Source organism: Tamandua tetradactyla, chromosome 26 (genome assembly GCF_023851605.1).
Source record: "Tamandua tetradactyla isolate mTamTet1 chromosome 26, mTamTet1.pri, whole genome shotgun sequence".
Classification (NCBI taxonomy): domain Eukaryota; kingdom Metazoa; phylum Chordata; class Mammalia; order Pilosa; family Myrmecophagidae; genus Tamandua; species Tamandua tetradactyla.
The window spans coordinates 8,033,195-8,048,740 of NC_135352.1; the positions used below are offsets into that span (position 1 = coordinate 8,033,195).

The 15,546-nt window shown below is 39.5% G+C and overlaps 1 protein-coding gene across 8 annotated transcripts in view; it reads right to left on the bottom strand.

Moving 5' to 3' along the window:
• UNC5D (unc-5 netrin receptor D) overlaps positions 1-15,248 on the bottom strand; it is a 523,673-nt gene extending 508,425 nt beyond the window's left edge. For all 8 annotated transcript variants that reach the window (XM_077144160.1, XM_077144158.1, XM_077144159.1 and 5 more), the window contains exon 1: positions 15,146-15,248. In XM_077144160.1, the coding sequence (XP_077000275.1) occupies positions 15,146-15,248 (103 nt within the window). The remainder of the gene's footprint in view (positions 1-15,145) is intronic.
• Positions 15,249-15,546: the final 298 nt, after the last annotated feature.

Below are 15,546 nucleotides of genomic sequence, written 5' to 3' on the forward strand. Positions count from 1 at the left end.
GTGAGGAGCAGAACATACAAGATACTTAGCACCTGCCACCAAGAAGGAAACATTCTGAGAAGATAAGAATAGCAAGAACAAGGTCTTTGATTTAATACTTGGGTAATTGACTGTTCATCTTCCCCAAAGATGGAGAATATGGAAAGCTCAGCAAAGAACACAGACCAAAGGTGGTTCCATGAGGGATATGGCTTTACCTGGAAAACTTTCCTGCGATGATTATTTTGGGGGGATTATCTCTTTGGACTTTCCTTTTGATACTTTTCTGCCTTTTCCAACTTTTTACACAAAGCATATAATATTTTTATAATTCAGAATAAATACTTTTGGCTAAAAAAGGTATTTGAAATAGATAAGAATGAAGATTTTCTGGGCTCCTTGGTTGTTTCAATATAATTATTTAACCAACTCATGACTTAAAGGGTAGAGAAGAGACACCCAGGCCCTAAGGATTCTGATGTCTGCCCTGCTACCTCACTGACTCAGTTTCTAATATCCAGTCAGGGGAAGCAGATATTGAGCACTCACCTTCATAATTCACATCAAGTACCATTTTTCGAAAATGCTCATTTCAGTGCTATTATCATCTCAGGATATTTTTCCAGGGCCATCCCTGGAGCGAAAAAGTTATTTGTAGCTGATGTCTTCTCATCTCCATTCCTTTTCCTATAACTGTCCCTTGTTTTGAAACATCAATCCAAACAGCTTAAGCCCTCTTATTACATAAATTACTAACTATAGAGCCTCATTCAATCAGGATTACATCATGCTTTTTTCCTAGCAAAACTTTTATGACTTGGGACCTTGGGTAGTTAGACCGAATTCTTTAGCTAATTTAGACTACTGTGCTGACAGCTAACAAGATGCATGGGTATTAGCATTCCCAGAGGTTTTGTGTTTTGTAAAGTGAGAGCAGCCCAATGATTTCTGAAGAGAATGTGCACCTAAATAGTGGAATGACAGAAGATATTAATAAGCTCAATTGGCAGGTTTAGTTTCATACTTGTTTGGATTTTACATTTAGAACATTTTAGAAACCACTCTTAATCAAACACAGTTCTATGACAGATGTTGAGGAGCCATAGATGAATAGAAAATTATTTCTGCCCTCAGTGGGTGACAGCAAAGAGTGAGAGAGACCTATTAAAAATGAACCAAGGACAATGCAACGGTGGCTCAGTGGCAAAATTCTCACCTGCCATGCCAGAGAGACCCTGGTTTGATTCCCAGAGCCTGCTCATGGCAAAAAAAAAAAACATCACTCTTTAGGTGTGGGGACATTTAAGGAAGGTGATATCTGAAAATGGTTCTGTGCAACAAGGAGCAGGGACAAAGGCACACTGTGCGTCAGCACCGTGCCTTGAAAAATGCAAAGTTGTTTGTATATTAAGTCAACACTATTATTGATAAGGCAGGTAACTAGTTTAGGGGTCTTAGATTGCCATATACGTTTGTCTTCATCCATTTTCCATCATCTTATTGGTTCATGCTTTTGGTCAGTGTCTAATAGTTCAGTCATTTGCCCATGAAATAGAAAATGGACAGGTGTTCCAGAACGGGCCCATGAAAAAGAGTCAGGGACCCACCAAGCTGTGTGAACGTGGGTGCAGTATTTATACCCTACAAATCTCAGTGTATTCATATGTAATGTGCTCATGGGTGGACAAATATAATGATATTGGCTGGATAATTTCTGAGACCCCTATAATCCCCAAACCCAAGTAGTTCAACAGTGATTTATCAAATACTTGCGAAGTAAAAAGGCACTATATTTTGTTGCAGGGTATCAAAGATGAATGAGGCACTATCCTTGCTTTAAAAAGTTTGCAATATTGGGAGGGCCACGGTGGCTCACTGGCAGAGTTCTCACCTGCCACGCTGGAGACCTGGGTTCGAGTCCCGGTGCCTGCCATCTTTGAAAAAAAAATTGCAATGTAATAGTGATCAAAAAAGAAATAGAGATACTGAAATAGAGATACCTAAAACAATAGCACAAGTCAAAGAAAAGTATAAACTGAGCAAGACAGTTTGAGGCACAGCAAGAAGTCCAGTCAAGTATAGGGTAGTAGGAAATATTACTAAAAAGGAGGGATGAAACTATGTTTTGAAGAACATTTAACGGCAGGAAAAATGCCCATTCATTTATGAAACGTTCATAAATTATGACGGTGACATTGCAAGCCATGGGAGAAGGGAGGAGACTACTTAATAAATGGTTCAGGGACAACTAGTTATTCACATGAAAGAATGAAATTAAATCCCTAACTCAAACTCTGCACAGAAAAATAAAATAATCTATTTCCGATGGATTAAAGACATTAATATGAAAGAACAAAGTATAAGATTTGAGATGAAGATAGAAACTATATTTAATGAGACTTAGGATTACCTAAGTACAACACAAAAGAGCTAAACATAAAAAAGATTGATAAAATTGATTGCATTGAAATTAAAAATTTTAGTTCATGAGAAGAGAATATGAATAATTCCAATTCATTAGACAATACATAAAGAAGTAAGTTTTTAAAAAAAAGTATAAGTCCTGAACTGGGAGAAGAAATTCTAATGAAACATTACTGCACCTTAAGGATTAGTAAAAAGAAAATGTGTTTTTTAAAGTCCTATAAATTAGTGAAGACAAACAATAGAAAAATGAGCAAAAGCCTTGAGTAGGAATTTCATGTAAGAAATATAAATGGCAATGAAATACATGAAAGATGTTTAACTTCATCAGTAACCAGGGATAAGAAAAAAATACTGAGCCAATCATATTGTACTCACTAAATTAGTAGACGTTTCTAAGCCTGAAAATATCAAGTGTTGTCCAATGCAAAGCAGTGGGAATGAATAAAGAGCTGAAAAAATAATTTGGCTTATCTTGAATAATATAACATATTCACAATTCAGGTCCTAGAAACAGCTCCTAGATATATGAGAGACACTTGAAAATGAGTATCATTAGATATGTGCATAAATGTCCATAGTAGCATTTTTTCACAATATAAAAAATATCTGAAATCAATCCAAAGTATACCGACAGCAAAATGAATAAGTAAGTTATAGTATAATCATCCAGTGAAATACACTGTACTTTAGGAAAACGAATCAACAGAGCATTAACCCAGATAAATCAGAAACAAAACATTGTGTGAAAAAAAAACCAAAAACAATGGCTAAAGATGATATAAAGTACAATATAATTTAATTTTAAAAAGAGGCAAATACAAAGTAGGTTTAGGGCTAGATACATATTTATCTAAACAAATTTTAAAAACAAGGGAATGATAAGCACAAAATTTGAGCGTGCTTAGATCTAAAGGAGAACCAGAGGGTGGTTTAAAGCAGAAACACATAGCTGAGTCAAAGGCGCTGATGAGAATGCTCTGTTTCTTAAATCTGGTGTTAAGTTCACAGATATCCATTCAATCTTTATACTTTAAACAACTATGTTTATTCACATGCAGTTAATAAATCACAAAATGTTTACACAGCTTGTATATGATTTAACAAACAAGGAACAAATGGCAGTTGCAAACATATACCAATATTAGAAATGCTTGTTTTAGGAGGAATTCCTATGCTGTGTTTTCGAAGATGGCAAAGTTCCACTAATTCATCGGCCTAACTCTTTCAGTCAATAGGTGTTGACTGGGGCCTCACCCTATACTCTAAGAAGAACTACGCCGCCTACCCCCTTTGAACACCAGCACAAAACTATTTGTCCAATCATAAGACCACAAATTCTTTACACTCTTAAGCCCAGAAGACATTAGCTGGAGGCTCAAGGAGAATACAGAATCTCCATCTGGGGGCCCTGTGTTCCTTTCCAGAAGAGAGATGTATTGTGTCAGCTCTACCCCTGTGTTCATGAAGGTTTCTCAAATAATCAGTGCTTCCATTCCAGCAAAACAAGTCTACCTGCCAAAGGCTGAAGCATTTTGTGTCATCAATCAATTTTACTTACCTGAATCATTTGAGGTCCAATGTAGAAAGATATGGCCTAATGGGGAGGGGAGGGGACTCATGGGCCCATCTCCTGCATGGCTTACAGTTCTGCTATGATTTTCAAATAGCCTTATCTCAAATGCGATCAGTTTCTACATTTATACACAGTCAATTCACCCATTAACTCACTGGCTCTTAAGGGTTGGGTTTTCAAACTGAGAATCACCTGAGGAACTTAAAAAGAAATAAGGGTGGGTCCCCATTTCTGAGATTCTCATTTAATTGCTCTGGGATGAGAGGCCCCTTGGCATTAGCTGAATGAGAATGTCAGAATTTAGCTGTTTTCCTTCAGAATTTAAATTACACACACATGTAATTCTAGGAACAAGGGTTATATTAAACATTTGGTGCTCATCTTTCAATCTAATGAGTTTCAATAAGACAGTTTAAACATACTTTAGATTATTAAACATCAGTTTTGAGCTTTAAAAAAAAAAGGTAATACTCCCACACATAGACAGAGACCTGTCTATGATTTTCTCACCTAACACTGAATGGCAATACTATGTCTGCCTTTCTGTGAGTGTGGAAAAAATGGCTTTGGGTGGTGACCAGGGCTTTGTAAGTTTAAAACCTGATTGATATTCCTAGGTGCAAGATCCTTCACTGATAATTGCTAAAAATAATCAAGTCATGAATATTTTGACACCTAATCTCCAAGAATCAGAAGTTTTCAACACATTCTTTGCAAGGTGGCTTTGATATGCATAATAAACATGATAGAAACATCAGGGTTTATGAACTCTAGCTAACTATGGGGATTGCTTTTTGCAAGTTTTTGTGGTCACGAGATTTCAGCATTCACTCTATAATAAAGAACAGTAGGTATGCATGTGAAGAAGCGATGGAAGCTTTTAAAATCATATCCAGTCACTCTTCTTGGGTGCAGATCATGGCCTTGTTACCAAGACCAAAAGGTTTCTTCAAAGCAGCACTAATAGAGTTGCACATTTAAAATCTGCTCCCCCTAGCATCCTCTGCGTAACCACTAAGGTAATAGCTCCGCTACGCATTCAAACTCCTTCTTACCACATGTGAAAAGCCAGATTTAAACAAGGGATGGAGGTGGGGGGGGGGATAGGGAAATTGGGAGGTAATAACTGATGTTAATAAGAGTTAGTGGCTGTGCTGGAAATTCCATTCTAAAATTAAAGGATAAGGTTTCTTCTCCACCCTCATGGCACTAACAGCACATAACATGGGTGGAAATGAATCTAGTCTTTCCTATTAATAGATTTTTTAATACTCATATTTAGAAGGTATTTAAGACCTACAATTGGATTCCTACTGAACAAATTTATTACCAAAGATGCAGAATTTTGTTGTAGAAATTTTAGAGTCCCTTTCAGTGACGATTTTATGATTTTTCTTTACAAATGGGAAATGGAAGTACACAGAAAGTAGGTGATCAAATCAGTGTTTTAATAATCATTAAATAAAAGGACACAAATGCTTTATATCTCCGGGTACTAGACAATGCTATTTCACATGTGCAGAAAGAGCTTTATATCCACAACTCAAACAAAGACAATTACTGAAAATAAGGACAAAACGGTTTCTGATCCTTTAACTCTCTTAATAAAATGTGAGCTAGGCATGGATTTGAGACAAACCAGTCTCAAATCAATGCTGTATCTTGTGACTTTTGCTTGAGGCAAGGTGTTTTAGTAAAATAATTCCAGAAGATTGTAAATCTAGAAATTTAACATAGTTTTCACTGGTTCCTATTGAAAAAGAAAAAGTCAATCTAGCAACCCTGGGTCCACACACCCAAACGAGAAGCAATGAGCTGAAACTGAGGGGTTCCTAACCCTCTCGGGTGTTTTCCATTTTCCCTGCTTTTGTTTAAAATCACTGATAAAAGGGAAATTAAAATATAAAATAAAATTTCATTCATTGATTAGTTGGTAAAGTTTTGAAAATGCACAAAAAGGCATAAAAGTGTCACTCCCGAAGCCCCACACAACATGCCTAACCTAATAGCTTGTCTTGCAAATTGCACTTCCAGAGCGCTATCCCTTTACTTAAGGTTTTGAGACATTTAAAACGCCAAAAAATGCTTCCTGAAATGGTAAATACACTGAGAATAAATGGTACTGAAAGCAAAGAGTAGCAACAGAGAATGTTAAAACAGGATGGGGCTTTTAAGAATTATATAACAAGAAACAGTGAAAAAGGGTCCAGCCTACCATGCTGCTTAAATTGGAAGCAATTTTGACCAGACAGAGAAAGAAAGCAAAGAGACATTAATGGTTAGGGGTTAAATGGGAGATTCCATGGAGGAAGATATGAGAGTGCTAAAAGTAAGAATTAAGAAGCTAACTTTCACGTCGAAATTGTATCTACATCTTGCATTTAAGTGTTATTAATGTCATTTAAATTAATGGCACGGGATTTTAATGATATAAGTTTGATACAATGATGATCAATGTCACTCTTCTAATATATAGTACACACGTTATCCCTGAATAAGTTATCACTTATCAAGCACTTATCACTTTGACAAATTATTCATAATTGACTGTACAAGTGATTTCTCTGCCAGAGTATGTGACACAGTACAATTAAGACCATGTCTTTTATACATAGGTAATCCAAAGTATGATATGGATCCCAAACTAACTTCTAAAATTTGGAAAACATCAGATGGATTTTTTTGCTCTAAGTTGAAAAAAAATGTAATGATAAATCTATTCATTAATTCAACTTTATTTCTTTAAAGTAAAGCCCCAAAATACTGTCATACCACCCACATACCTCACACTGACAAAATCTGTGAACCTCCTGATTGCTTTTTTTAAGACAAACAACTTGAGAAACTTCCTGATGCAAACTTCTGGCAGTTGTCCTTCTGAGAGAAGTACCAGGGACCTTTGTTCAGATGAAGCGTAGCTTTCCCCAGCTCCCTTCTAAAGGCTAACAATGTACTTTATTTCTCCGACAAATAATTTTCTTTTGTGGTCTGTATGTTGTTTTTTTTCCTAACTCTTTAAAAAAATGAGCTAGCTGATTCTTAAGGATGCAATGATAAAAATTATTGGAAGTCCAATTGCATTGTGCTGCAAGCTACTTTCAAATCAAATTAAAAGACTTTAATCTTAGGATGCGACTGTACAAAGAAAGAAAAAAAATAAAGCACATGCGCTCAGAATCAATAACCAAGATAAGGCATTTAGGAAGATATACAGAATGAGAAACCTATATTACATTTCTAAAACGTTTTTGGTGTCAGCAATGACATTTCTAAAAATAAGACCTCAGAATAACTAATATGTGACTTTATTATTTTTATGAACAACTTCAATCACTTTGATTTTTAAGAAAATGTTATTGCTTAGCAAGGTTCTCAGAATAGTTTACCTATCACTTATTCCATACCATAGTATGCTATTTTTAATATAGTCACGCTTTACTGTTCTCCAATCATTTCTGACCCTGACACATTTTCTGCTTCCCCCTTTTGCAGACAGGGCCATTCCTGTCTATAACCATGAGAAACATCAACCATATAGAAAAAGAAGGTCAGGCAGGTTTAACGAAAATTTTTATGAATTCATTTCCTTTTCTGTCACACAAGCTCACATATTCATAACTCCTTGCCAAATGTAATATGAGCAGGAATGTTGCATCACCCACCTTAATTGTAATTAATCTTCTTGGTAATAAAATAGGAAGTATCCAGGAATGTAGTTAAAGGGCCTGGACAAACGTCTGACAACCTGCTTTCTCATCGTAAGCTATCATCACCTATTTGGCCTTGGAGGAAAAACCTCTAAACTTTAATTTCATCATCTGTGCAATGTCACAGTGGATGTAAAGATACAAAGGTATGGAAATTGTAAAAATACCTTTAAAATTTCAGGTTCTGTGCAAATAAGTTAGGGTTCAAACAGCTACCCATGACAGAGTTGTCTCTTATATGTCATCATCGTTCTAGAACAGCCTATCCAGACACACAGGCTTTTACAATCCGTTAAGGAAAAAAAAAGTGTACAACTCTTAAAGTTATTTCATTCTTCTCTGAGAACGTAATTTTCCTGAGGATTTTAACCCACTGTCGTGGACCTTTGAGAAATTTTAGCTGAAATATTATTTATACCATACATAACATGGTCACAGTAACAGATTCTGGCTTACATTGCCTAAAAAGCACTACCAGGGGCTGGGGAAGCGACAGCGAGCAAGACGAGGCCAACACCTGGAGATGACTGTCCACCAGAAACAATCCTTCACACATCGTGCAGGAATGCAACATTCCTACAACACAGAGAGAGCATCTATTCCCTATTCGGGTATTGCTCTCCTTTGTCTGTTTTTGTGCATGGGTGTTTGCATGTGTTTAGCAACTATTTTCATTCTACCTCTTATTCATGACATATATACAGTTATGTATGTACATAGTTAACTACCTACAGCTTCATTCTCCCATTATCCTGAATTCAGGATCTTTTTTCAGTGTGGCTCCAGTCAAGAGAATGCAATAAAGAGAAAGACCACTCAAGAGGATTAGGAAAGTTTCTTATTCAACAAAATTCTAACTTTGGAAAAGCTGTTCTTCTTCTAGAGGACACAGCTATCTCTTTATTACCATAAAGAGATGAAAGAGAGATGCAAACATAAAACCCCAAATACTTAAAAAAAAATTCCAAACTTCTAGAATATTGTTTAAGTGGAGGAGATACTGCATCTATCTTTACAAAAGCTTAAGTCAAGACATAGCATGACAGCAGAATGGTGTCCACTGAATGTCTATTTGTTTTACACATGTCTATATTTTTGCCTGAAATAAAATTAAAATTTATGTTTCATCTGGGGGCATTTTTGAAATAGTCTTACATTGAATTCCACTTCATACTACGTTGCAATTGAAAAAAATTCACTGAAAATCAGAAACATGAATTACTATCATCTGTGGTTTGGGTACTCAAAGTGTGTTCCACAGACTGGCAGTACTGGCATTGTTGGGGGGCTTGTCAGAAATGTAGAATCTCAGACTCCTCCCAAGATTTACTGACTAAGAATCTTCATTTTAACAAGATCTGCAGTGATTCAACTGCACATTAATGATTGAAAAGCACTGAATCTGTGAGTTTCAAGTATTACCAGCTTCCATATCCCAAGATCCCCTCCTCCCCCTAGCAGATTTTATTAGATTAAAATAAAATAAATATAATTGTTAAATAAGTACTTCTGCTAGCAGAAGCTACCAGCGACTTTCAAACAACCATAAACAACAAGCCATTAATTTATTTAGACACAAATCTTTTTGCCGAATATTTAGTAAATAAATTTACTCATCAAAATCTGTGGATGGAATTATATAAAATGTGGCTATTCCAATGCTGGATGGGCTCTTGAGGTTGTCAGGACAACTTCGTCATTGTTGTATCTCCCGCTTCCTCTGCCAATTACCTGTCTTTTAGAATGTCTGCAATGTCATTTTCCCTTTGACTTACCTGATTGAGAAATTACAGCATTCAATTTAGGTAACAACAAGGCTTTTGTAACATCCATTCTTAGACAAATTCCATATTGCTGCAATAATAGTTTTCCACGTGATTCCTCCTGCCTTTGCAATTCAAGATTGGAGTGGTGGAAGACACATGCCAAGGTCTCTCTCTTTCTGGGAAAGAAGGATCTTTTGCCCTTTACGAACCAAAACCTGGGATCAGACAGTCAAAATGTGCCTGATGTAAGGCTGTCCTTGACCTCCCTTGGAAGACAGCTTTGAATGTTCAGGTTTCCTTATTTATGAAAGAAACTATCAGAAGGGTCTGATCTTATAGGAATAATGGAGGCCTCCCTTTACTCTTGTCCCATTAGAAACAATCTTAGGAAATATTTAATGTTTTGTAGTGATCTAATGTAATACACGGTTATTGCTTCTTCTTTAGCCTCAGAAACACAACCCTAATATTTCTACCACTGAAATGGAGGTCAGCGAAGTGGGAGGCTGGGAGCATGGTGGGCACCAAGTATTTGGTACCCCCAGCATCGCACACATACTCATTTTCAAAAGAAACATTCCAAAAGCACAACATAGCTTTGCAGTGGATTTCTAATGTGGTCCAAAACCAACACGCTCCCATCCGCCTAATTCTGAAAATTATCTACGCACAGCATGTGTATGCACACAATAAAGCCATACGATGCAATGTGGCACAAACAATTAAAAGTTCTTTTCAAAGTGGAAATGCAAAATAGAGCGAATATCTATTTTCTATAAATGAATCTAGCCATCTGCCTCACAAGAGCAGCGGCAGAAGCACCCAAAACAGCAGAAACAGCAGCCTCTGGTGTTAACAATCTATTCTCAAATCTCATGCTCCACATTTCCCCAGCAAACAAGGCTAAAAATACAAGACATGCAACAAATAGTCCCTTGGGACCTGCCATTCCATGGATGGTGTGTTCAATCAGAATAACATTTTCTGTTGAAATTCAAAATTGGGAGAGAAAAAAAAAGCAAGCTATCATATTAGAAACTTGCATTCAGAATTTTAAATATGAATCCCCTTCCAAGGAATATTAATCTGAATGGTGAGAGGGTGGTTGTTTTCATACAACATAAATCTGTTAGATATATCTGAATATATTCAGAGATTTAAGCTTTCCAAATTCCTCTACAACACTTATAGTTATGTAGATATCATTTTAGTACTTTTGTCACCAAAATATGACGGTCATTTTTAGAATGGTTTAGGAACTGTCTCTGCTATGGGCTCTGGAATCAGGCTGCATAGGTTCCAGTACAGGCTCTAGCATATACTAAATCTGTGGCCTTGGACAAGTTATTTCATCTTTTTATGCTCCTCTTTCTTCTTTCTTAAAATCAGAAATGATAATAGGACTTGCCTCCTAGAGTTATTTTAAGGATTAAATGAATCAATATGTGTAAAGTATTCAGAATACTGATTGACATGCCCTAAATACAACAACTGTTTTTATTTCACATTCACACAGGGTTGCAAAACTCTCTTCTCTTAAGGAATAGGCATAATATAAACAATGTGGCAGCAACTCAATGTAAGTTCTCAGGTCAACAGTGGCCATTATGAAAATGAGAGCGTGACCAGGTACGTATCTTTACACATAGTACGTGGCTTTGCATGACAGCAGTATAGCACCCATTGGACATCCCGCCATGCTATTACTTTGTAAAGCATCAGAACAAGGAGGAAGGGAGAGAAGACAATGACGTAGCTGATCAAAAGTGGCACTGCCTAGAGGAAGGGACTGCCGGCCATAGTAACCAAGGTGTGTTCTAGGAAGAAGGCACACCCGGGCTTTCTGTAAACATGTGTGCTGCTCATTAAGAAGGCAGCTCTCCACCACCACTACCACCTTCCTTACGGGGACGTGAGGAAATAAGATCCCTGTACACCTGTTTTAGGATTTAACTATATAATATTTGTAATCTGGGTCTCCAGCCTAGATATTCAAAAGTAGAGAGGGGAGCACAAGAGAAGGGTATCAAATATGCACTACCTGCTAAAGAAAAACCTTTAAGGTTGGCGATGTTTTCAGTTGGGGACGATAGTTGGTTGGAGGAAGACAATAAAATAACAGTTTACAAGTTGAGTTATGAGGCGATAAGGATGATGGGAGAAAATAAACAGAAAAGTGCTTCCCTAATTAATTTGACAGCATGGTCTGGGACGACTGGCAAATTCAGTCATACCATCCCGAGGGAGGAAAGCTGAGAGGATGCCACAGGTTTCCCCACCCTATATGGGACCACTTCAAGAGCCGCGTCCCCACACACGGGTCCCTCAAAGAGAGATGAAGTATGTTAGGGGGAGTTCTGGGTGATAGAACAAAAAAGGGTGGCAAGAGCTGCTATTATATGACAAGGTCAAAATGATGAGCCGTTCTTAAAAACTCCTAAGAGATCTTTTGAATAGAACCCTGTGCCATAGAGGAAAAGGAGGTGCCCTTGGGCTCCTTGAGGTAAAAGCACAATCCAAGAGGAAGAAAAGCCAAGCAGGAAATTGGGAGAAAAACATTTTTTTTTTTCTCATACCCTAGGAAGGTACAGATTTTTTGTGGAACAGGAAGAGAATGAGGAAAAAGGAGGGCGGGGCATATAGCATTGATTAAGCAGGAAATGACTAAAGAATTTAACACTTTATGAACTAGAAACATAAGTGGATTTAAGTATGTCTAAACCATATGACCCTATTATGCCTATAAAACAAATGAATCCTTCTCTTGCCATTAGTACATCACTAAAGTCATCGTGGGGAAGATTTAATTATGCAGGAAATTTTTACATCCAGGAATTGTGCAAAAGTTCAGCCCCTCTAAGCTGACATCCTCTGCCTTCAATGACTGGAACATCTTATATACAGTAGCTAATACAGCAAGCACAACCATATTCAACAGCAGTACTATTTTTTTTTTCCAAAGAACAAAAACAAATCAGCATGACAACATGATGTGGATTCAATTAGCACTTGGCAGGTCATAAATAACTTTTAAAAAACCCTCTTTAAAGTTGGAAAGTGTTAAAATATATAGTAATTATGGCACCAAAGTAGCTTCCTCATGCTATGCTGACAAGCAGGACTACAAATCTGCAGAGGTGAGTCTGGCTTACAAAGAAGGGGAAGAAAATAATACTCCTTGGGCCAATGATAGCGCCTGCAGGCAATTCTTTGCCCTAAGTGTGTTCCTCTTCAAGTATATCCAAAGCCATATCATCTGAAACCTCCTACCAATTTTCAGAGATTTTTATATCAAGTCCGGAGGGGAAAAAAGGAGTTAGGGCAATCATCCTGGAAGCAGATACTTCCAAGAAAACTGTAAAGAATATGCTATTGAATTGTTAAATATCCTTATACCATCAAAGCAAATGCATAGCAATTCATACGCTTTGTTGATTAGAGAAGGTAGGACATCTTGATTCAAATCAACATGAAAAGGCTTGTACAACAAAAACTGATTTACTTGGATAAATAAAAACAACTGAAGGCCAACCCCGGACAGTATGGCCAGACTTCCCAACACACGGGACACACCAGTGCATCTCATCACGGTTCTGATGAACACGGAACTTCTGGGGATGTAAGACCTTAAGTAACATTGAGACACTCTTTGTTCTGAAAACTCCAATTGTGTTTTTTCCCTAGGCTGTCCAAAGCCAGATGCATGTGGCTTCAGTTTCATAGCCTGTTTAATGCTCATTTCTTGAGGAATCTCTATCACAAGCTAAGAGTAAACGGGGCTTCATGCCCCCAGAAAGTAAAATATAACAAGAAAAATATAAGTCAGATTTACTGCTCCACTCCATGTGTCTTGAACATAACTATGATCTGTGCAAGACATTTGTTGTAAATAAGCCTGTCGAGTGTACGGTGTGTTTTCCAGAAGACCTCTAAAGAACAGCTTGCAGACAAGAGGTGCTAGCCTTAGTTTCACAGTCAGTGAAACGCCACTCCAAGAGGCTTTTGGCATGTCCCCACCTCTTGTTTAGAGCTGGCTTCAAGACAACTTTGTCAACTAAATTCCAAGGTGTACACAGAGTCAGTCAGTTGGATATTCAGCACCAAATAGCATATGGAAACTCAGACATTCAGATCAACATTAAGAAAAGAAACGCTTCACTTTTTCCCCACGTAAGGATGTTTTAAAAAATTACCCAGAGCTGACTTGAAGGCATTCTCATAGTAAATTAAATGGCTGAAGCCTGTGCTCCTTCCAGCAAGGGAAAGTACTATGCTTCACCATAACTCGGTGTGTGCAATCACTGAGACTCATATTTAAACCTTTCTTGATTTTTCAAAAGCCTGCTCCATTAAAAAAAAAAAAAACTTTTCAGGAAATGAAATGCAAATAATCACAGAACAGGATCATAAAACAGAAAGCTGCTACCACCTCCTTTTTTTTTTTTTTTTAATTCTTCATTCCAGGCAACACGACTGCTTTTAACATGCTGTTAGCTTTTATAAAAATGTAATCATATTGGTTCTTTTGTGATCGTCCTCCACCCTGTCTCTTTCACGACTACTCAGAATACATTCAGGAAAGCCAGCTGAGCAGAAGGTGAGGCGGTCTGCTCAGTTCCACCTCTCACCAGACAACTGTTTGGTAAATCATTTGATGCCATTACATATTCTAAGCTTAATGGATTGCACACGGGGAAAGAGCAAAGGGAGAGAACGGCGGGAAGGTGAAGCTTTAGGATTATTTCAAAGGTAAAGCCCCAGTCCCCGACCTAGGTCTGAAATTTCCTCTGAGCACCTTCAAAACAAGTCCCTGGGATTTATCTTTAAGTTGATGCTCTGTCCTCGCTCAAGGTGGAGCTGAAACCAGTTGCAAAATTTCTCTGTGCTGGAGTCCAGAGGATTCAGGGAAATGAGGTGTACGCTTCTAGATGAAAGAAGCAGAGGTTCAGCTGCTGCTCAGTGGAGCCCTGAGCCCCATAACTGGAGCAGGCACCGGGTAGGAGGACCGGCGCCGGGTGAGGCGCCTCGGGCCAACTGCTCATCCCAGCTCGGCACTGCGGGCGCACTTAAGGCAGGATGGTGCAAACAGCTGCCCGAGCTCCCGCGCACTCGAGGCCTCCGCTAGGGAAAGGCAAGTGCCAGATAGAATCCCGGGTTAGAGTCTCCTGAAGGGCACCAAGCTTGCTCAGACAGGACCTCAGCGTGGTCATCCCTCCCCGCAGGAAAAAGGCGCCTTCCCTATTTAAACCCGCCCACCCCCTGCAATTCCCAGCCCTACTTGGCCCCACTCCCAAGGACCTCTAGGACCGCACCATGGGCGCCCACCCATGAAGGATCTCGCCTTCGAAAGAAGTGGAGAGGTCAGGGAGAGAGCGAGATTGGAGTGAAGCGGGGACTACCCCAGTCTGCAGCAATTGGGGAGGGCTTGGAAGATGAAGCAGGCGTTGCGAATAAAGGGCAGGGGCCCCAATCGCTGCAACCTGTAGGATTGCGGCATATCGCAAACTTGGGGTGGGAGTCGGTGGTCCCCTCGGAAATCCTCCGCCTAACTCCCAACCCGTTCGGCCCCGGAGTGCGGACAGGGGCTGCTGGGGCGCAACTTGGGAAGCCAACGCCGTTAGGTGCGGGTCCCGCTCAGTTCTGCGGGCGCGCCCTGGCCCTCGCCCCGTCGCACGCTAACGCCCAGCGCTTACCTCGGGCAGCCGCAGCCCCAGCAGCCCAGAAGCAGAACCCCAGCCAAGGGAGCCACCGACGCGCCCCTCCACCGCCTCCTCCTGCAGCGGCCGCTCTCCCCATGCTCCTCGCCCCACTCCAGAGTATGGCTCCTCTTCTTCGCCTCCGGCGCACGCGAAAGCCACGGCGACGCAGGGGCCGAGTCAAGCGGCTCCCGGGGGTCTTCGGCGAGTGACTCCGCTCCACGGCCGCTCCCTAAAGCAGCGGGCTTGGGTGCTCCAAGCCGCCGCTGGATGGACACCCAGAGGCAGCGCGCGCCCTCATTACCCTCCAACAGAGGGGCGCGCCCGCTGCCGCCACCGCCGCTGCCAGAGTCGCCGGGAAGTCCCCACCGCGGAGCTCACAACCCTCACGCCGCTGT